We start from the raw sequence: 23,284 nt of genomic DNA on the forward strand, positions 1-23,284 counted from the left end.
CGTTCACTACCTTTAAAAATAAGGAAAGAGGCCATGCGGTACCAACTGAACATTGATGTATAAGTGTACACAGAGCTATGAAAGCTTGCACTCAGAGCATACTTTATGTACTTACAGCCAGGTACCTAAAGGACGATAAATGTTTTGTGTTCTAAAAATAGCTAATATTGTGTGGGCAGGGATTCCCCTCTAATTCAGAAAAGCTTTCAGGAGGAGGTGGGATTTTATTTAGGTTAACAGACTTCTAGAAAGGCTAATCAGGAGTGTAGTGTAGCTTCCAGGTACATCCTTTTAGCAGTGTCTCAATATCGGGCTTGTTAATAATGCTTTCCCACTTTGTTCTAGTAGTAATGTCTGAACAGTAGATTTTAATGAGAAACTATTTCAACTTAGCAATCTTTATGTGACAAGTATTGTTCTCCTAGAATCCCACAGCATGTGTATGGCTCTGGGGACCACTCAGATTGCTAAGCAATTTGTGTTTTGAAACAGAACCATTTGCCATGCTCTTTTCCACTTATTTTTGCTCCATACTTTCCACTAGTTGGTGCCTATACTTTAGAACAAGGTCTGGAATCCTTTGTTCCACATCGGGATCTAGGGAACAGTCTGGCTGGGCCAGTAGAGCAGAATCTGCCTTAAAGGATCTAGTTACTAAGATTTTGTCAGACGCACTTTTAGCAGAATCAGGATGTAGTTTTTACAACAAAATTCCCAACCATCTAATCTAATAATAGACAAATATGCAAATTGACCATACCTCCGACACACCCACAAGCCACGCCCACCATCCAATCAGAGGGAGCATGCAAATTAACCCAAACCAAGATGGCTACAGCCAAAGAGAGCAAGGTTTCCTAGGTAACAGAGGAGGCCAAGCTTTCCGCCTGCCATTTCCAGGCCTAAGCCTCCACTCAAGCTACAAAGTTTCAATTATAGAAGGTAAACAAATTCAAACAAATGGCGGCAGAATGGAGCTTGAGAGAGCAGGCCAGGGTTGCCGCCGGCAACAGGGGAAGCAAAGCTTTCCACACACCCTGGCCGGGATCACCCGCTTAAGGCAACATAGTTTCAATTATAATCCCAACACAATGGCTGCGGCCTCGGAGGGAGCCCCAGGCTTGGCTTGGCTCCGCTCCAGGCTACAAAGTTTCAATTGTAGAAGGAAAATAAATTCCAGATACCAGGGCCTCCGCTTGGGTTACCAGGGGGCGTGGCCGGCCTGCAAACCACCACAGGCCCCTCGCTCAGGCCGCCCCACACCCCAAGGGAAACCCCACCTGATCTGGGACGCCCTTCAGGGCAAACCAGCTGGCCCCCACCCCTGTACCAGGCCTCTATCCTATCTAATAAAAGAATAATATGCAGATTGATCATCACTGCAACACACAATATAGCTGCCCCCATGTGGTCAAAGATCCTGCCCCCATGTGGACACAAGATGGCCACCACAAGATGGCCAGCAGGAGAGGGCAGTTGGGAGGCACCCGGCCTGCGAGGGAGGGCAGTTGTGAGGGATCAAGCCTGCAAGGGAGGGCAGTTGAGAGGGACCAGGCCTGCAAGAAAGGGCAGTTGGAGGTGATCAACCCTCCAGGAGAGGGCAGTTAGGAGTGACCAGGCCGGCAGAGGAGGGAAGTTGGGGGCAAACAGGCTGGCAGGGGAGCTGTTAGGCATCAATCAGGCTGGCAGCGGAGTGGTTAGGGGGTGATCAGGCTGGCAGGCAGAAGTGGTTAGGGCCAATCAGGAAGGCAGGCAGGCAAGCAGTTGGGAGCCAGCAGTCCTGGGTTGTGAAAGGGATGTCCGACTGCCCGTTTAGGCCCGATCCCACTGGGATCGGGCCTAAACGGGCAGTCGGACATCCCTCGAGGGGTCTCATATTGGAGAAGGTACAGGCTGGGCTGAAGGAGAATCCCCCTCTGTGCACGAATTTCGTGCACCAGGCCTCTAGTCTTTCTATAAGCAACTGCCAACACATTCATTAGGAATTGCTAACCTTGGACCTTACTCAAAAAAACTAGTCTCTCTACAAAAACCAAGTTGGCTGGATGCTTTATCTCAATATTGTGATCACAAGTACCAACATTTACAATATTTCCCTTGGACCTACTTGTGGAAAAACGTAAGATAGTTGATCTTACAAATGTTCCCTTCTTTCCAAAGTGAATGTGAACTTGGTAGTCAAGAACAATTATTCCGTAGTCCACTTTCTGACCTGACCTTTGTCCTTCAAGCCCACGGGGCTTCTCTGTTAGCCCTTAGGGTTTAGCCTGTCTGTCCCTGGATAAATAGTAATGTGGCAATGATCACAGTGAAGTGGCATGCTGTCTGTGGTGCTCCAAAGTCTCCTCCAAACTGAGTGACCCAGGCTGTGGATTCGAAAATATGGGCTGGGGCAGAGCAGATCTGGCCTCTTTTCTACATGTTGGCCCTGACTGAGTCAGCCCAGTAATGCTGTACCCTGAAAGGTACAGGTGTGATTTGACAGGAGCTTTTCGCCCTTTACAAACTGGGCCTCCTAATGAGAATGTAGGCTCATAGAGCAATAATTCACGTGTAGGTGGCCTGTAAGGAAAGTTTTAACAAAAGAGTTGGTTAAGAAGCTGATTTATTTTCTTGCTTTAACTCCCTTGTCATGTGCTGAGTGGGGGCGGAAGGGGAGAGGAGGGTGGGGAACGGTGCTGCTGAAAGCATTTATCTTCATTTCTGCCATCTCCCAGTGTTTATTACCCTGTGATCGACAGATGAGGAAAGCTGCCAGTCAAACCCACGTTCAGCACATTTCCATTTCCCCTCTTTGCAGATTTAGGCTTTTGAAATCTGCATCCTCTTTGCAGCAATAAAGGTCGTTTCCCTCCTGCTGCTGACAAGCCCAAGACCCTCTGGTCCAATTCCACTCACTTGTGCTTCTACCAAACAATAAAAGCTGCAGGAGTCTCAGCAATTTAAGACAAGTGATTGGTGAGAGATGTTCAGTGTTTGAGTCAGTCGGTCAGTCGCGCTCTCTCTCTCTTTCTCTCTCACCTCTTTCTCCCTCAGCCCTCCACCCTTTCCCTTCTCTCTCTGCCCATCTTTATGCTGCTGAGGCACCCCCTTTTAGCAGCTCTATTGTGCAACAGTGAGAGGATGACTGCTTTCCTGACTTCTTTCCTGGCTTCACTCAGGGACCTCCTGCCTAAACCAGTGTCCTCCCAGCAACAGGGGTTGCTAGGACCTAAATATAGGAACTGCCAGGTTGTGGGGGATGTGGAGGTAGAGTAATTCTTAATACTCTATCACCTGCTGCATGTCTTCTGTCAGAGGTAGAGGCTTTGAGGAAATCCCTGCCTGGTGAGAGTGAATGCCAGGTTTTATGGTTTTTGCTTTGGGGTTGTTGGGTTTTTCCTTTATTTCTCCTGAAGGCTATAGGTTTTGGAATGCTGTTCCTAATAATTTTCCAGTAGCATGTGTTCTTATGAACTTATTTGTTGTTGTCTTAAATAATATTTGTGGGTGAGAGAAAGGGAATGATACTCATTTCTTTGAAAACGCTTGTTCTGCTTTCATAATTACTTGTCCCAATTACATCATTAGTGTAAGTTAGATAATTGCTTCATTAGGATGTATATATTGAAGAAAGGCAGGTCTACAGAATGGTGATGAAAATGGGCCCCAGCTTCTTCATCTACCCACACAGGAGCATCTTAGCTTGACTTCAGAGAGCTAGGAGGTGCCAGCTGTCCTGTCAACAGTCAAGATTAATGCTGGGTTTTTATGTGATGGGAGGAAGGAGTGAGGACCCAGTGAAGAGCAGCTTACTTCCTTTGCTGTAGGGTGGTAATACATTGCTGAACTCTGGATGACACCATTACTTTCAAGGCAGTGTGATAGAATCATTGGTGATCCTCGAATTAGGAAGCAGAGTAGTCTTAGGGCAGCCCTACCACCTTGGGACTTGCTGAAGTTCACTAGGTCTAATGGCATGAACCTTATGCTCTGTTTGACCCCTTTGAATGGCTGTTATTAAGGGAAAATGGCCATGCCAGGCCTAGAGGTTATGCTCTCCCATCAGAACTAACTACTCCCCTGTATATTTCAGTATGATTCCCTGTATATTTCACTATGACTGCTTTCACACCAGGCCTGTGAATGTGTCATGCTACCTAGTTGTGCATCTCCTCTTGATTTCAGTGCTCGTTAAAAACGAATACCAATACTGCATGCTTCCACTTAAGGATGTGTCTACAGTAGTCAAATTCATAGAAACAGGAAGTAGAATTGTGGTTACTAGGAGCTGAGGGGAGGTAGTGGAGTTGTTTAATAGGTAGAGAGTTTCAGATGTGTAAGATGAAAAAATTCTGGGCTCTGTTTCACGTGTGAATATATATCTAACTACTAAGCTGTACACTTAAAATTGTTAGGATGGAAATTTATGTTATGTATTTTATACCACAGTTATATATAAATTTTTTATTTCAGAGAGGAAGGGAGAGGGAGACAGAGAGATAGAAACATCAATGATGAGAGGGAATCATTGATTGGCTGCCTCCTGTACACCCGCTACTGGGTATCGAGCCTGCAACCTGAGCATGTGCCCTGACCAGGAATCAAACAGTGACCTCCTGGTTCATAGGTCAATGCTCAACTACTGAGTCACACTGGAGGGGCACCACAATTTTTTTTAATGTTAATACCAGATTCTGTACTACTTACTTTGGATAGGAAGACTATATCTCTTCTTGGCCTGTTATAAAGCTAATCTGCTGTGGCTATATAATCCTGGTTTGAAATGTTGTTTTGAGAATATTTTTTTATGACAACTATTTTGTGATGGTTTCTTTTTCTTTCCTTGCACACTATCTGTATTCCAGGCCTTACTGATTTCCTTCTTGAGTTCTAAAACTATCATTTGTTGTTTTGTTGGCCTTATCCAATGCCTTTGACCTCAGCAGTATATTTCTTGGGTCTGCCCCTAAAGTTCATGATTTGCATGTAGACTAATGCTACTGTGTTCTTAGGAGCAGGAACTTTGGAGCCTTTAGGAGTTTACTGGGCAATAAAATTATGTTGATTTAGGGGCTCAATTCCTGCTGAGAGAATGTCACTGACATCTGTATCTACAAATTATTTACCCTTTAATTTATGTTAAATATACTTGAAGTGAATGTTGTGTGATGATTGACACCAGTTTAAGTGACCAATTAGAACAGTTATTAAACAGCCTAAATCTGATAGACCACACACTTAGAACATTTCCTGTGTCAGAATTATAGATATGCACATGATACCTTTTGGGAATTTTACTTTTGTATTTTTACAGAAAATGATGTCCCCTAGTACTTTTGTTTTTTATTTTAGCCTCAGGAAAAAGTGAAGACTCAGTTTCAACTATTAGTAATATACTCAGAATTGGTCTTTGAAAACCTACTTTTTTCTTCAAAAGGAAATAATTCTGTTCCCCTCAGATATTTTTATGATCGCTGGGTTCCGTGCAGTGTATTGTCTATAAATAAAAAATAAAAAAACATATTATCTTACATGAACCTGTGGTTTCGTTATAAGCATACAGTGGGACATCATTCAGCTATAAAAAGGAATGAAGTACTAATACATGCTATGACATAGGTGAACTTTGCAAACGCTCTGCTAAGTGAAAGAAGCCAAACACAAACAGCCACATGTTGTATGATTGCATTTATATGAAATGTCTAGGAGAGACAGAGTTGTAGAGACAGAAACTATATTAGCGGTTGCCTAAGGCTAGTGAGGGAGTGGGGCAGAGTAGAGAGCAATGACTGCTAATGATTTGTGTGTGAACTAATGCTTCCCATGTTCTTAGGAGCGGGAGCTTTGGAGCCTTTAGGTAATGGGAAAGGTTTGGAGGGAAGGGGGTGATGAAAATATCCTGAAATTAAGTAGTAGTGGTGGTTGTTATGAATTTGATTTTGATAATGGTTGCACAACTGTGTGAATATACTAAAAACCCTTTGATTGTATATTTTAAATAGGTGAATTGTGTAGTATGTGAAATATATATAAATAAAGCTGTTATTTTTACATAAACAAACTGTAGTTTGGTTATTTTCCTCAGTGTCAAAACTGAGAGAACTGAGAGAAACTTGTATCATCGGAGGAAGTCTTGTTATCTGCCCTCTGGGATTCTTTCCAGGTCCCCAGCCTATAGAGTAATGGACTATGCGTTTCCACGAGACTTTTAAAATAGTGATGAGGTGACAAAGTGCGTGTCATAAAGTGTTTAGTTATACCCCCTTCTTAGAATAAATATAAAGACTTTTGAATGAAGCTTTCAGAAAAGAAGTAACTGTTCTTTTTAGAATGCCATTCAGTATATACTTAGAAAGAATGCTTTTTATATCCAAATAATCCTGTGTGTTACTCTAAGAAGAATTGCTTTTCATAGACAGAAACCAGTTTGTTTTAAAGAGCTCAAACAATCTATAAGAAAAGACTTAAAATAACCGAACATAAAAGTGCACCTAAGATGTGGGTAGGTAGTGCACTCTAAAAGAAATAGCCAGTAAACAAATAAAAAGATGCTCACCGGTACTCTAAATTTTTAAAGAAATGCAAAGGGATACCAAAAATGGGATTGTCGTTTTTTTACTTCACAAATTGACACTAATAGTATTTTTTAGTAATAGCCTTATTGAGATATAATTCACATACCATATAGTTGACCTATGTAAAGTATACAATTCAGCCTGGGCAGTGTGGCTCAGTTGAGTGTTGTCCCATACAGCAAAAGGTCGCTGGTTTGATTCCTGGTCAGGGCACATACCCAGGGATGCAGGCTCGATCCCCAGGAGGGGATGTGTAGAAGGCAGCCAACAGATCTCTCTTCCTTTTCCTTGCTCTCTTTAAAATCAATAAAAATATTTTAAAAAAATAAATATACAATTTAGTGATTTTTAGTATATTCACAGAGTTGTGCAACCATTGGCACTATGTATATTTCAGAACACTGTTACCACCTGCTAAAAAAAAACACCATACCCATTAATATTCACTTCTCCCATCACTTCCCCATTCACTTTCCAGCCCTAGGCAAACACTGATCTACTTTCTGTCTCCATAGCTTTGCCTATTCTAGACATTTCATGTAAATGGGACCATATATTATGTAGTCTTTTGTGACTAGCTTTCTAAAAAGAATTTTGAAAAGTTGGTAAGTTGTTCAGGTGCACCTATCCTGGGGTTTTTAGTCTTAGTTCTGCTGACCAATTAGCAAGCTGATCCTTCCTCCCTCCCTCCCTTCCCTCCCTCCCTCCTTCCTTCCATCCTTCCTATTTCAGAGAGGAAGGGAGAGGGAGAGAGAGCTAGAAACATCAGTGATGAAAGAGAATCATTGATCGGCTGCCTCCTGCACGCCCCCTACTGAGGATTGAGCCCGCAACCCGTGCTGTGCCCTTGGCCAGAATCTAACCCAGGACCCTTCAGTCCACAGGCTGATGCTCTATCCACTGAGCCAAACCGGCTAGGGCAGCAAACTGATTCTTGACTTTATATCACAACCAAGCAAAAAGATAGTAATTGTGTTTCCATGTTGATGAGTGTTTGCGCCCCCAGCCCCATTCTTGTTCCAGCAGCAGCACAGTCAAAGTTGCCCATTCTGAATGAGGCACTCAAATTGAACAATTTTATAGGACTGAAATATAATTTAATTGTTTCCTTCTTTGTAACTTGCCCTTTTTTACCCTCCTGAATTAGCTTTTCTGATAGATTTGCTAATGATTCCCATTGTTCCATATTTTCACTGTACTGTTGAATCATACTCTTTATTTCCCTGCTCCTAGAACAGATCTTTGAGAGAGGCAGGGAAAAAAAAGTGTTTTGAAAAAATGGCTCCTAATTCTTTTTTCCAAGCAGCAGAAGAGATGCAGAGGCAGAGATGCATGCAGGCTCTCAGGCTTGGTAGAGCTCACCTACCATGTGACTGTTGCGACTATTAAGATTTTGTCCCAAGGCTTCTGGCCTACAGGTTGAAGACCTGACTCAGAAAATGAGACTTGGCAGCTTGGTTTTTGCTATTCTCTGATAGTTGGCCAGGATCACTGAATTTAAGTGTCCTCTGCTCCTTGTTTTGTCTCATCACAATAATGCTTATTTATTCTTTTGCTCTGAAACTCTAGGAGAAGAACTCTGTCGAGTATGGTAGAAGGTGAACTGCCATGACTAATAGTATCCTTATGGATAGCTGCTGTTTCCTAGAACATCAATGACAGTCTTGGGCTCTCTCTAGTCTCTCTTTATCTATATTTATCTCTCTCTCTCTCTCTCTCAATTTAATGGATCTTTTTTAGAGCAGTCTTAGGTTTACAGAAATATTGCATGGAAAGTACAGAGAATGCCTATATACCTCCTCCCTATACACACACCCATAGCCTCTCCCACCATCAGCATCCTGCACCAGAATGGCACATTGTTACAGTCCATGAACATTGACATGTCATTATTACCCAGAGTCCACAGATTATACATTAGGGTTCACTCTTAGTTGTAAGTTCTGTGGGTTTTAGCAAATGTATGATGACATTTATTTGTCATTATAGTATCATACAAAATAGCTTAATAATCCCCCCAAATCTCTTTGTCTTCCACCTATATACCCCCCCACCCAAACCCTTGGCAACCACTGACTTTTTACTGTGTCCATAGTTTTGACTTTTTCAAACTGTATATGTCATATAGTTAGAATTATATAGTATATAGATTTTTGTTTCTTTCATTTAGCAATATGCATTTAAATTTCTGCATGTCCGGTCAAGGCACATACAAAAAGCAACCAATGAATGCGTATAAGTAAATGGAACAATAAATAGATCTCTCCCTCTCCCTCTTCTTTTCTCTCTCTAAAATCAATCAAAATAAAAAAAACTTTTAAATAAAAATATTAAATTTTCTGCATGTCCTTTTGTCACTAGAAAGGGACTTGGACAGAGGCAGGTCTGCCCCAGTACGGTCCAGAATGTGTGGACTCTTGAATTCGTGCAGGAAAAGATTTCACATGAGTCGAGGTGATTTTGAGAGTATGTTTATTAAAGCTGAGGGCAGTGAAATAAAGGAAGGTCTTAAGATAGAAGAGGTAAGATCTCAACCACAGGTGTGTGCCTGACGGAGCTGCCTTGGCCCTTTGGAAACGTGAGGAAGAGTCAAGCCAGGGCTTCTCTCTCTCTCTCTCTCTCTCTCTCTCTCTCTCTCTCTCTCTCTGTCTAGAGGTTTATTGACTTTATTGATTTTTTTTTTAAACAACCAGCTTTGGGTTTTACTGATTTCATTTTTCTCTATTGATTGCTTGTTTTTAATTTCATTGATTTCTGCTCTAATTTTTATTTATTTTCTTCTGTTTACTTTTGATTTAATTTGCTCTTCTTTTTGTTTCCGAAGGTGGAAGCTTAAATTATTGTGGTAAATTTCCTTCTTAGCACTGCTTTTGCTGTACCCCACAAATTTTAATACATTATATTTTCATTTAGTTCAAAATATTTTAAAATTTCTCTTGAGATGTCTTCATTGAGCCATGTGTTATTTAAAGTGTGTTGCTTAATTTCTAAGTCTTTTAGAATTTGCCAGGTATCTGTTTGTTACTGATTTCTATTTTACTTCCCTTGTGGTCTGACAGCATCCTTTGTAAAGAGCGTGGGGCCTGGGCCACTCTTCTCCGCTTCCCCTCCTGTGGGTGGCACAAGGCACAGGGCAGCAGGGCAGCAGCCTGGGGTGAGGGATAGCGGGAGGCGCCAGCCCAGCTGGTCCCCACCTGGATGGAGGCCTCCATATCTCCTGCAGTAGTGCCTTCTCTTGCTGCAGCTCCTGGCTGGGCCTCTGCTACACTAGACATTTGGCCTTAATTCTAAAATTAAGTACTTCTTGCCCAGCCAGATTGGCTCAGTTGGTTGAGTGTCATCCTGTGTACCAAAAGGTTGCATGTTCGATCCTTGGTCAGGGCATGTATGGAAGGCAACCGACCAATTGATGTGATGTTTCACTTTCACATCGATCTTTCTCTTTTCCTCTCACTAAGTCCTAGGGTGAGGATTCAAAAAAAAAAAAAAAAATGTAAGTACTTCTTTCTCTTGGCACTGACACATTATTTGGTCCAGTCTCTTACAAAAGGACTTTCCATTGAGGAAAAGCATACAGAGATTGGAGTAAATTATCAAAGTAATTAAAAAAAATTTTTTTTATTGATTTCAGAGAAGAAGGAAGAGGAGAGAGAGAGAGAAATATCAGTGATAAGAGAGAATCATTGATCCGGCTGCCTCCTGCATGCCCCATACTGGGGATCGAGCCTGCAACCTGGGCATGTGCCCTTGACCGGAATCGAACCCAGGACCCTTCAGTCCATAGGCCAATGCTCTACCCACTGAGCCAAACCAGTTAGGGCCAAAGTAATTTTAATGACGGTCACATTACATTTATTGTTTCAGTAAGTTCTCCCAACAACTCTATAAGTTGTAGGTATTCTTATTATACCTTTTTTATAGATAAGGAAACTTATCTGGTTTCTTTATCTGTAAGGAGAGGCCAGGGATGTTGCTTAAACATCCTACAATGCACAAGACCCACCCCACCCTGTAAACAATTATTGGCGCACAGTATCAACAGTGGAGGTTGAGAAACCTTGAGTCTAGCTTGTTCCATTCTGTTGTTACTGAGAAAACCTTATGGCCTCAGAAATCCCTCAGCAGTTTCTCGGGATTTGGTTTCTGAGGCTAAGTGCCTCCTATCTAATACTTTATAGCTCAGCCCATTGACTCATTCTGGCACGTCCTATCCTTCACCTTACATTAACTGGTTGGGTGTTTTTTTTTTTAGTAGGGTGGTACTTTTTCTTCCTGATATTTCCGAGGGAGAGGCTTGGTTGGCCAGCAGTTCTTGCAGAAGAGAACCTGGTGACAATCTGTTGCTGGCATCGTTAGCTTCCTAATCTGTGTTTACACGGCACCAAAAACTGACTCTTCCTGGTGCCAGGCTTCTTTTCTTCTCAGCACTCTGGCACTGTTGGCAGGGAACACCTCCCCAGTCTCTTCACACATGTGTATTTTATTGCACAGCTGTTCTCCAAATGATGTTTCTTGAGGCATTCTCAGGGTGCTTCTAGAGCAGTAGATTGGAGCCTTAGCCATTCGTGTTCCCAGTTGCAAATCCACAGCACTCAAAGCATCTGGTATTTTCCATAACTGTTTTCCTGTTCGTAGTTCTCATCTTCTCCCTCATATTTTAAACCCTTAGAATATAGGGTTTGTTTCTTCCGTTTATTTTCTATCTTCTTTTAGCAACTAGCATTTCGTTCATCCTGTACTGAGAAAATCAATTTATCTTCTTCCATTTAGGGTTATATGCTTTTCTATGAGAAGTTGGAGGAAATAAATGATAAGGAACTAAAGTAATTTGAGAGAAGCTAGTGGTCAAAGGAAGATGTCAACCATCTAGATAAGCAAGCCAGGGGAACAATTCATAAGCTCAGTGGAATTGAGCTTGGGTCAGAGTGCAACTGAATAATTCTGTCCTGGGAAGTGGTATATCTTAGAATTTAAAAAATGGTTTTCATTATCAAGGAGGCCTATAAAAATAAGAAAGTTCCTATTAAGGAAGTCCCATAGGAATCTTAACCTTCTCGTGACCCAGAAGTTTAGCAAAAGTTTCTGATTAGATGTGATTATTATAGAATTTTCTGTAAAGGTTAAAAGGAAGGGCATAGTCCTAGCTGGGTAGCTAAATTGGTTAGAGCATTGTCCTGATATGCCAAGGTTGCGGGTTCAATCCCTGGTCAGGGCACATACAAGAAACAACCAGTGAATGCATCAATAAGTGGAACAGCAAATCATTGTTTCTCTATCTCTTTCCCTTCCCCTCTCTCTCTCTCCCCCCTTTCTCTCAAATTAAAAATATAAAATAAAATAAAGGGAAGGATATATAAATATATATTTACCTAATTTGAGTGGTGTGCCACAGGGCCCTCAATAGGGGTGTGAGGTCAGTGAACTCATTGACAGCATCCCCCAAATGCTGCCTTCCTCAGGCCTTAGGGAGATCATGACCATTTGGGTCTCTGTCTTTGAATCTGTAAGATTTTAAAGAATATGTTGTTTGGGGGGGTATTGTTTTCTCTAAAATGGTATTTCTCAACCTCTATTTCATTATTACCCTTCTTAGAGCCTTCTTATGAGCCTTTTTAGACATTTTCCCCCCTAATCATCTCTATTGTCATGAAATTTTAATATCACGGATGTGCTGTGTATCTGTTTATCTACTGCAGTACATAGGAAGGGAACTAGCTATTGTACTAAGATTCCCCTCCGCCCCGCCATGAGCTAGTTTTCACCCCCATGAGGGTAATATTGCCCGTGTTGAGAATGCATAATCTAGAGATATCATCATCTTGAAAATGAGCTGTTACAGTATATGTACTTTTCTCTGCAGTTGAAACTGGGACAAAGGCACTATCAGTAAACTAATGTTGAAAAATCTTCTCATGCAGTGGCCTGCAGCAACTAGAGAAGAGTAGGAAGAATACTTTTCTCATATTTTAGGGCTTGTTTGCTCTCTGAATAATCTTTTGGCCAGTTGAGCAAACAATTGGAAAACACTAGGAGTAACAGCAATGAAGGCAATTCTCTAAAAGTTAAGAAATAAAAGATAAAAAGATGACAAAACGCTTTGTAGTGATATGCAGAAATAGGTATAAAATGGTTCACTATTTGGAGACTAGTAAGCTCTAACAAGCTCAGTTTCTCAAAGCAGGAGTTGATTTGCAGCAGAGCATACCATTTGGTTGTCTAGCATGCAAGAATGTTCTCCCAAGAGGGTTTGGCTCTGTCTGATTGGAAGGGTGGTTGTGTACGGAATGCACCTTGGAAGGAGGAGGAGGAAATGACATGTTCATGTAAATGAAATACAACTGCAAATTAAAGTGTCACCCTGTTAAAAAAATCCATTTTTTATTTAATTGGCTACCAAGGAAAAAATGTCATACCGAAGTGTGTATCTCAGGGAAATTTAAACTGTGAGATGTTACAAGTGAATCTGGATTCAGAGAAGTTCTCGTGAGTGGGGTGGAAGTGTGGGTTATAAAATGTTGTCTTAATAAAAATATTTTGATGCTGAGAAACTAGGCTTATAAATTTCTGCTGTGTTACATGCCAGGGGTCCAGAAGAAATTAACAAATATTACCTCATTTGTTTTTTATAGTCTATATCCAGTCAGCTGTATAGTGGCTGCCTGTTCCCTGGAGGAAGCCTTCTTTTAAGATGTTTTATTAGGAAGAAGGTCATATACTAAGGAGGAGAAGCTTTTTCCTAAAGAGTGCTGCTTATTACAAAGACATCCAGAGACCAAAATGCTTTTCTCTATTAATGGTGTCCTCTCATGCTTTCACTTTTTGTTTTACTCTATTATTTTTTTTAAATCCTTACCCGAGGACATTTTTCCATTGATTTTTAGAGAGAGTGAAAGAGAGAGGGAAAGGCAGAGAAAACTATTGATGTGAGAAAAATACATCAATTGGTTGCCTCCTGCACGAGCCCAACCAGGGCCCCAGCCAGGGAGGAGCCTGCAACTGAAGTATGTGCCCTTGACCAAAATCGAACCTGGGACCCTTCAGTCCGCAGGCCGACACTCTATCCACTGAGCCAAACCAGCTAGGGCTTGTTTCACATTTTTATGAAAATTCATGTCTCTTTAGATTGTGAGCTTACCAAGTAGGGTATATACAGTATCTGCAACATTGTTGGCACTAAGTAAATGTTAATTAATAATGGGAGGGAGCAACCCTGGCTGGTATGGCTCAATTGGTTGAGTGTCCTCCTGTGCACCAAAAGGTTGCCCGTTCAATTCCTGGTCAGGGCATATGCCTAGGTTGTGGATTTGATCCCCAGTTGGGTGACTGTGGGAAGCAACCGATTGATGTTTTGCTTTCACATCAATGTGTGTTTTTTTTTCTCTCTCTCTCCCCCTCCCTCTCTATTTAAAAAATCAATTAAAAAACATATTAAATAATGGGAGAGGGCTGATGAATGGGATTATATTTCCACATAAAATTGTTCTTGAGAAACATGTCTGGTTTCTCTTTTAGACAGGGCCTTGGCAGATGGGACTCGCCAGCCTTCTTTAGCCTAGTATGGTTCTTTCTCTTACCTCTCTCCTACTAATCCCAGTATGGATTTACTTATGTTCTCAGTGGAAACATGTAGATAAACTCTGTAATGGACTCTCTTGTCTTCTCTCTCACCAGGGGCAGTGATTGGTGATGGACAGTCTGCTGTGGCCAGTAATATTGCCAATACTACCTACCGGCTCCAGTGGTGGGACTTCACTAAATTTGACCTCCCAGAAATCAGTAATGGTAAGCCAAGGTAGAACTTGGGATACTGATGGATGGGGTATCTCTTACTGGTGAGCCATAACTCAGAAACTCATATAGCACCGGACTTTCCATCATCTCATTGAGAAGCAGATTGCCATATGCCATTTCTGCAACTCTCAGTTATGCAGTTCAGCAAATATATATAACAGCAAACAGTGCGAAGTACAGTACGAGGAACAGTGCTAAAGTGGATACAGAAATGAAGATGTCTGTGCCCTGAGAAGCTTACTTACGAGTAGTTCATTGTTCTAAGCCTAGAAGTTAGGTGGGACCGAGAGAAAGAAAGTGTAGGAACTGAGAGCTGATCTTGTGACCTTTGAGGAAAGATGTAGTGATGTTAAACTCATTTATTAATCCAGATCTTAATGGAATGGAGCGGAGTGTCATAATTGATATGTTTATATGTTTGCAAATATGTCTGTCTGACAGTCCAGTTTCCCAGTCTCTATGGAAGTCTGCAATCCCATGCCCCTATTGTGCAGAGGGAACTACGACATTTCAGGCATCACATTTCACTTTCTGTGTAATGAAGGATTCTCTCTGACACATTCCTGAGAAGTGGCAGTTCAGACTCTACTTGAATACTTCTAATTTTTTTTTTGCATTCAATATTATTTTGTACTAGAGGCCTGGTGCATGAAATTCATGCACAGGGGATTCGGGGGTTGTCCCTCAACCCAGCCTGCACCCTCTCCAATCTGGGATCCCTCTCACAATCCAGGACTGCTGGCTCCCAACTGCTTGCCTGCCTGCCTGCTTGCCCCTGACTGCTTCTGCCTGCCAGCCTGATCAACCCCTAACTACTCCCCTGCCAGCCTGATCGACGCCTAACTGCTTCCCCTGCCGGCCCGATTGCCCCTAACTGCCCTCCCCTGCAGGCCTGGTCGCCCCCAACTGCCCTCCCCTGCAGGCCTGGGTCCCCCCCAACTGCCCTCCCCTGCAGGCCTGGTCCCCCCCCCCAACTGCCTTCCCCTGCAGGCCTGGGTCCCCCCCCAACTGTCCTCCCCTGCAGGCCTGGGTCCCTCCCAACTGTCCTTCCCCTGCTGGCCTGATCACCCACAACTGCCCTCCCCTGCTGGCCATCTTGTGGCGGCCATCTTGTGTGTTGGAGTGATGGTCAATTTGCATATTACTCTTTTATTAGATAGGATTAGTTTCGGGTGTACAGTGTAGCATAGTGGTTAGATAGTCATAGGCTTTTCAAAAGTGAGTCCCATCTTTACAAATACCTACCCGGCACCATACAAACTTACTACAGTATTATTGACTGTATTCCCTATGTTGTACTTTACATCCCTGTGACTATTTTGTAACTACCAATTTGTAGTTTTTAATCCCTTCATCTTTTTCACCCAGCTCCCCTCCCCTCTGGCAACCATCACTCTGTTCTCTGTATCTATAAGTTTCTTCCTATTTTGTTTATTTATTTTGCTCTTTAGATTCCACATCTAAATGAAATAATATGGTATTTGTCTTTGACTCATTTCACTTTGCATAATACCCTTTAGGTCTATCTATGCTGTCGCAAATGGTAAGATTTCATTCTTTTTTTATGGCTGAGTAATATTTCATTATGTATATGTGTGTGTATGTGTGTATGTATTTTTTGTGTATACATATACATATATACACACACACACAGCTGCTTTATCCACTCATCTATTGATGGACACTTGGGTTGCTTCCAGATCTTAGCTTTGAAAATAGGGGGTGCATATATTCTTTCTGGTTGGTATTTGAGGATTCATTCTTAGGCTATATACCCAGAAGTGGAATCACTGGGTCATAAGGCAGTTCCATTTTTAATTTTTTGAGGAATCTCCATACTGTTTTCCATAGTGGCTGTACCAATCTGCTTTTGCACTGACAGTGCACAAGGGTTCCCTTTTCTCCACATCCTGGCCAACAGTCGTTATTTGTTGATTTATTGATGATAGCTATTATGACAGATGTGAGGTGATATGTCATTATGGTTTCAATTTGCATTTTTCTGATGATTAGTGATGTTGAGTATCTTTTTATATGTCATCTGTATGTCCTCTTTGGAGAAGTGTCTATTTAGGTCCTCTGCCCATTTTTTAATTGGATTGTTGGTTATTTTGGGTGTTGAGTTGTATGAGTTCTTTATAAATGTTGAAAATTAACCCCTTATTGGATGTATTACTGGCGAGTATCTTATCCCATTCATCTACTTGAATACTTCTGATGATAGGTCACACTGTGATTAAATGGCCTAATCCATCACTGCTAAATTCTTGTTAAAATCTTCTCTCTTGTACCAGTTGTCACTTCCTCCTATTGGTCCTAGTTCTACCTCTGAATTGCCGTACAGTAAGTCTAACAATGCCTCTTCCCTGTGACAGTCCTCTAGCTATTTGAAGATGAACTGCCATTTTCCTTTAAATCTTTCTTTTTAGGCCTCACTTTTCCTTTTACTGGTATGGTTTCCAAATTCTTGTCATTTCTGCTCATCTTCCCTTTTTGTTTTGCGGGACCAGAACAGAGTGAAAAACTCCAAGTGAGAACTGTCCAGTGCATAGTAAGTACAGTGGTGCTTTAGACAGTGTTGGTTTAGCCTAAGATTCAGCAGTGTTTTCAGAAGCTACTACTGAATTTGTAGTAACTTAAAATTCTTTGGAAATTGTTAATAAACCAGGACTCTGCCATCCTGTAATTACTTGTGCAATTTGAATCTTTTGAAAACGAAAGCAGGTTTGTATTTGTTTCTATTAAATTTTCTCTTAATAGTGTTACTTGTAGTTCCTAGTTCTTGCCTCTCAACATCTGTTTGAACTTTGAGTCAGTTTTTCTTTCTCAATCTTACATTGTCTAATAACTTGATGAACATGCTTTCTCTGTCTTCCTCCGCATCGCTAACAAAATGGTGGATCAGGACATTGTATCAAGCCTTGTGGTAGGTTACTGTGGACTTCTGTGTCGATTTTGGTTCATGAATTAGCAGTCTGGGCTGGTGTTCACATCTGAAGCCCACATTTTTCTGTCAGATGCCTTAAAATAATCAAGATATTCTCTTGTCTGTAGCATTTCCCGATTTGCCACTGTTGGTATCCTTATCAGACAATGAAAATTAGGTTAGTTTTTCGTGTCCTGTTCTTAGTGAAACCTCAGTAGCAATCATTTCTTTCTTTCTAAGTACTTATAAGCTGCATGTTCAGTAATCTGTTCTTTTCGTTCTGCTGGGAATTGACTGCAATCTACCTTTTCCCTTATTAACTACCGAGTTTGCCTGTTTATCTCTGGCCCAGATCTTGTTGCCATAATTTATTTACAGTTATTTTCTTGCTTTATTTTGTTTACTTTGTTGCTTTTATGGTAATCTGAAATCTTATCATTTGAAATATATTCACCATTCAAAATTTTTAAAAATAGAAAAGGACATACAGTGAAAAGTTTCCCAGCCCTGCTCCCAGCTACCTACTACTCCTCCCCATAGGCAACTGCAGTTAGCAGGTTCTTGTATGTTTTTCCAAGAATATTGTATGTTCCCTAACTGGTTTGGCTCAGTGGATAGAGCATCGGCCTGCGGACTGAAGGGTCCCAAGTTCGATTCCAGTCAAGGGCATGTACCTTGGTTGCAGGCACATCCCCAGTAGGGAATGTGCAGGAGGCAGCTGATCGATGTTTCCCTTTCATCGATGTTTTTAACTCTCTATCCCTCTCCCTTCCTCTCTGTAAAAAATCAGTAAAATATATTTTTAAAAAAAGAATATTGTATGTGTATACAAGCAAATGTATGTTTTTCTAGCTTCTGTTTAACCTGAAGGATAGCATGTTATACATGCTTCTTTCTGCACTTTGCTTTCTTAACTTTACACTATATCTTGAACTTTTCATATCCCATATAAAGAAAGGCTAATATGTAAATAGACCTAACGGCAGAACGACCAGTTGCTATGATGTGCACTGACCACCAGGGGGCAGATGCTCAATGCAGGAGCTGCCCCCTGGTGGTCAGTGCACTCCCACAGGGGGAATGCTACTCAGCCAGCCAGAAGTTGGGCTCAGGGCTGGAGAGTGGAGCCGTGGTGGTGGGAGCTGGCTTAGTCCCACTCCCCATGGAGAGGGCGAGGAGGGGAGCGGAGGAGCTGAGGAGCGGAGGAGCGGGTCTAAGCTGTCAGTCAGACATCCCCTGAGGGCTCCCGACAGCTTCGAGAGGGTGTAGGCTGAGGGACACCCCCCACCCCCCACTCTCACCCCCACAACCGTGTACAAATAACCGCCTAGTATTTCATTGTCCAAAGGTCAGGTCTTCTGGTGAGGGACTTTTATGTTGTTTTCAGTCTTCTGCTATACAAATCGTGATGCAGTTTGTCATTTTGCACGTGTGCAAGTATATCTAGGATAAATTCCTAGAAATGGAATTGGAGGGAGGAAGAGGATGTATATTTGTGATTTTGGTAGATATTGCTAAATCGCCCTCTACTTAGGTAATGCCAGTTTATACTCCCAACTACAGTTTATGAGAGTGCCTGTTTCCCTACACTCTTGCTTATAGAATGTGTTAGCATATTTTTGGATATCTGAAAATCTGATAGGTAAAAAAAATAGTATGTAGATATTTTTAATTTGTATTTCTCATTACAAAACAGGTGGTGGGCTTCTTCATACACTGAGCCATGCAGGTGGCCTTTTCTTGACTGTCCATGTGCTTTCTTTAGCTGTTTTTCTATTGTATTGCTGGTCTTTTCCTTATTGGTTTTACAGGAATGCTTTATAGATGTGAAAATTCACTTATAATAGGCGTTTACTAGTTGCCATTTGTAGTTTGACTTTGCTGAAGGTTATTTTTCCTCATAGAACTTTATGTAGTCAAAATTACCCAACTTTCCTTTTATGATTCTCAGATTTTGTGTCATCATTAGGAAGATCAGTAGTAATTTTATATTTTAGTTTTTTACCTCTTAGTCTTTGATTCACTAGGAAATTTAACCTAATACCAAAGAAGCAGGGTATGATTTGACTTTTCCCTCATGGCTACTCATTTGTTCCAGACAATTTATAGACTAATCCATTTGCCTCCATTGCTTTGGGATGTTACTTCCATCCTATTAATAATTTGCTGTGTGTATTGAGATGTATTTCTAGGCTATTTTGTCCCAGTGATCTTTCTGATTACTCATGTGAGAGTGCCGCATGGGTTTTTTAAGTTTTGAAGCTTTATGTTTTAGAATTTGGTAGGACTCTCCTCTTGCTATTTTTTTTTTTTTAATCCAAATTTTCCTGCCTGCTCAAGCATTTTTGTTTTTCTGCATGGACTTTTAACTACCTTGTTTTTTCCCCCTGAAAAAAATCCTGTTAGTGTAATTATTATGATTGTATTAACTTTGTAATTAACTTAAGGAGATTCAATATCTTTATATCTTCCAATGTAAGAATGTTAATATCATTTCCAGTTTCTCTTGTATTCTTATGAATGTTAAAAGTTTTCTTCACTTGATCCTGTACATTTCTTAAATGTATTGTTACAAGCTTATTTTTTAAAACCTACAATCGTACTGAATTTGTTTACTAGTTGTTATCAGCTAAATCTCATGGGTTTTCTAGATGTGTTATCTATAAATAGAAAATTTACCTCTTCCATTCCAAGTTTTACACCTGTGATTTCTTTCTCTTGTCTAAATGCATTGGCTGCTATCATGAGAACAATGTTAGTAATAGCAGGCATCCTCATTGTTCCTGACTTTAACGGGAAAACGTCCAACTTTTTCTCAGCAAGCATATTGCTGGCTTTGGGTTGAACTAGAAATAGTTTATTATTTTAAGGAAGTCATCTATTCCTATTTTACCAAGAAGTTTGTGGGGTTTTTTAAAATCAAGAACAGATATTGAATTTAGTATGCCTTTTCTGTATCTATAGAGATGATCATATTTTTTTCTCTCCTTTGATTTACTAATATGATCATTATGTTAATAGATTATGTACTATTGAAACCATCCTTATATTCCTTGACTAGACCCCACCTGATTCAGGATATATTCTTTAATGTTAAATTTCTTTCATGTAGCTTGCTAATAATTAGAGGATTTCATTGTAATTTATGAGATGAATCTCTCCCCCTTTTTTTTCTTTTTAATACTCACCCTGAGGATATTCCTTTCATTGATTTTTAGAGAGAGAGAGAGTGGGAGGGAGGGAGGAGGAGGGGAGAGAGGGGGAGAGAAACATCGGTGTGAGAGAGACACATCAACTGTTTGCCTCCTGCACTCGCCCTGGCCAGTGGCCGGGGATTATACCTGCAAGCAAGGTACATGCCCTTGACTGGGAATCAAACAGGAGACCCTTCAGTGTGCGGGCCAGTACTGCAACCACTGAGCAAAACTGGCCAGGGTGAATCTGTCCTTTCTTGTTTCTAAAATCTATGGGTTTTGGTATCAGTGTTATGCTTGTGTTAAAATGTGGAGGTTTTTCTTCGTCTGAAACAATTTAAATACTATTGGAATTACTAATACTTTTAATACAAAGACCTGATGGTTGTTTTGCTTCTGATTTTCATAAGCATAGGGAGAATTAGTTCTTTGATAATTTTCCTTGTCAACTGTCCTATGGTGGTTAAGCACATGAGCTCTTGGGTTACACTGTCCAGGTTCAAATCCCTGCTCAGCCACCTTCTAGCATTGCGACTTTGGTTACTTAATCTCTCCACACCTTGATTTCTTTGTCTACAAAATGAGGATAATAATAATGCAAATCTCATAGGATTGTTATGAGAATTAAATTAGTTAATACATGTCAAACACTCTAAGGTCAGTAAAGTTAGCTCTTTTTATCATGTCTTTTTCTTGGAAATTGCGCCATGATTCTTTGAGAGTATGGCCTTAATTCTGAAGTCACACCTGTACTCTGAGGAACATGCTTTTCATCTCTGAAGAGTGATGTTTATGTAAATAAGATAGTTGCTTCCTTAACTTGTTGCCTCATTTGTAATGAGCTTCTGATCCTTCTTAAGCATGTTGTTTCTACCCAGTTGGAGATCATTTTCCTTGAGAGAAAAACAAAATATTCAGAAGAACAAAGGTATTGGATATGCTAATGTCTCACAAGGCCTTTTTGGATACCTCTAACATTTTTTGTACAAGCATCAGGGCGTTCCAACTACAGCTTTCTATCGTTCTCCTTCTGTGTTCCTTCTTACATCTTGTGATCATGGGTCTTGTAATACCCGAGCTGATCAGAGAGCATTATGTGTAACTAGGTTGATTCATTTTGTTTGGCTCACCTTTCTCCCTCATTTAAATCATGTGTGGTGTTAGAATTCTGCTTTTTATAAGAGCCCTATTTTTCTTAGAGTTTTGACCTTAGGCAAAACTTGCATTCTAGAAGTTTAGGGCACATAATGTCTGATGGGATAGCCAAGTTCCTTTTCATGGTATTACCCTCTAGAATAATAATCACTTTCACCTGAGGTTCCCATCATCAGCTTTTAACTGATTGTGTTTTGTGGTTGGTCTGAATACAGTCTAGTTATGGTTTTGATCATTTCTCAAGTTAGGCTAGAGATTCTGGCCACCTGTTTCAGTTGGAATACTATCTGTAAAGAGATTAGAAGTTTGTGACTAAGACCTCAAATGCATAATTTTGAAACTGTTTTCATGGGTGGAAAATAAGGAGCTCATTAGATTTACTGTGAATTACACTTTGTTTTGCGTTTTTTTTGTGTGTGTGTGTTTTTTTTTTAATCTTCACCTAAGGATATGTTTTTATTGATTTTTAGAGAGAGGGGAAAGGAAAGAAAGAAACATAAATCTGTTGCCTCCTATATGCGCCCCAATCGGGCATTGAACCCACAACCTAGGTATATGCCCTAACTGGAAATCCAACCCACAGCCTTTTGCTATACAGGTCGACACTCCAAACAACGGAGCCACTTGGCCAGGTGAATTACACTTTTTAAGAGAAACTCTTATTGGGTAAATAGCATTGGTCATTAGGGTACCCTGAGTGGTATGGGGCAGATCATAGCACAGAGATCAAGTAACTGGGGAATGCTTATATTGTCACCTGCCGCGCTCTGTGCAGGAGGTCTTATTCTGAAACTAGAGGCCCGGTGCACGGATCCATGCACCATTGGGGTCCCTCGGCCTGGCCTCCACCCTCTCGCAATCTGGGACCCCTCAGGGGATGAAGGAGAGCTGGTTTCGGCCTGATCCCGAAGGCCAAGCCAAGGGACCCCACTGGTGCACAAATCCGTGCACCGGGCCTCTAGTATGCATATAAGATCTTTGGTTAATCTCTTTCTGCCTTCCCCCTTCCCTCTTCCCTCTGAGATTCATCAATCTGTTCCATGTTTCCATGCCTGTGCTTTCCACTCCTGTGTTGAGCGTCTGCCCCCTGGTGGTCAGTGCGCATCATAGCTACCAGTCAGCTGGTTGCTTAGACTTTTATATATATATGTATGTGTATATATATATATATATATATATATATATATATATATATATATATAAATACTAGAGGCCCGGTGCACAAAATTTGTGCACAGCTGGGGTCCCTAGGCCTGGTCAGCAATCAGGCCGATCAGGTTCTCCACCTCCCTGTCTCCTCCTTCCCTCACTGCCCGAGTCTGTCGCCACCCACCCCCAGTTCCCCATCCCAGCCTGGGGGGAGGGACCCAGGAGGTGGGCCACCAGCCCCAAGAAGGGAACAGCCCTTGGCCTCCCCTGGGAAAGGGGCCATGTCTGCCACTACCCATCCCCGGTTCCCTGTCCCGGGTGATCGGGGCCTGCTGGCCGGGGGGAAGGACCGGGAGGTTGGCCGGCAGGCCCCATTGGCGATCAGGGCCTGTGGGCTGGGGGCAGCTCCTACATTGAGCGTTTGCCCCCTGGTGGTCAGCATGTGTCATAGCGACCACTCGTTCCGGTCACTTAGGCATATATATATATATATATATATATATATATATATA

General features: G+C 41.4%; 1 protein-coding gene across 5 annotated transcripts in view; it reads left to right on the top strand.

The window, feature by feature from the left end:
- AMBRA1 (autophagy and beclin 1 regulator 1) overlaps nt 1–23,284 on the top strand; it is a 171,461-nt gene that overhangs the window by 109,412 nt on the left and 38,765 nt on the right. For all 5 annotated transcript variants that reach the window (XM_054724711.1, XM_054724713.1, XM_054724712.1 and 2 more), the window contains one exon: nt 14,229–14,339. In XM_054724711.1, the coding sequence (XP_054580686.1) occupies nt 14,229–14,339 (111 nt within the window). The remainder of the gene's footprint in view (nt 1–14,228; nt 14,340–23,284) is intronic.

Source organism: Eptesicus fuscus, chromosome 13 (genome assembly GCF_027574615.1).
Source record: "Eptesicus fuscus isolate TK198812 chromosome 13, DD_ASM_mEF_20220401, whole genome shotgun sequence".
In the NCBI taxonomy this organism is placed as follows: Eukaryota; Metazoa; Chordata; class Mammalia; order Chiroptera; family Vespertilionidae; genus Eptesicus; species Eptesicus fuscus.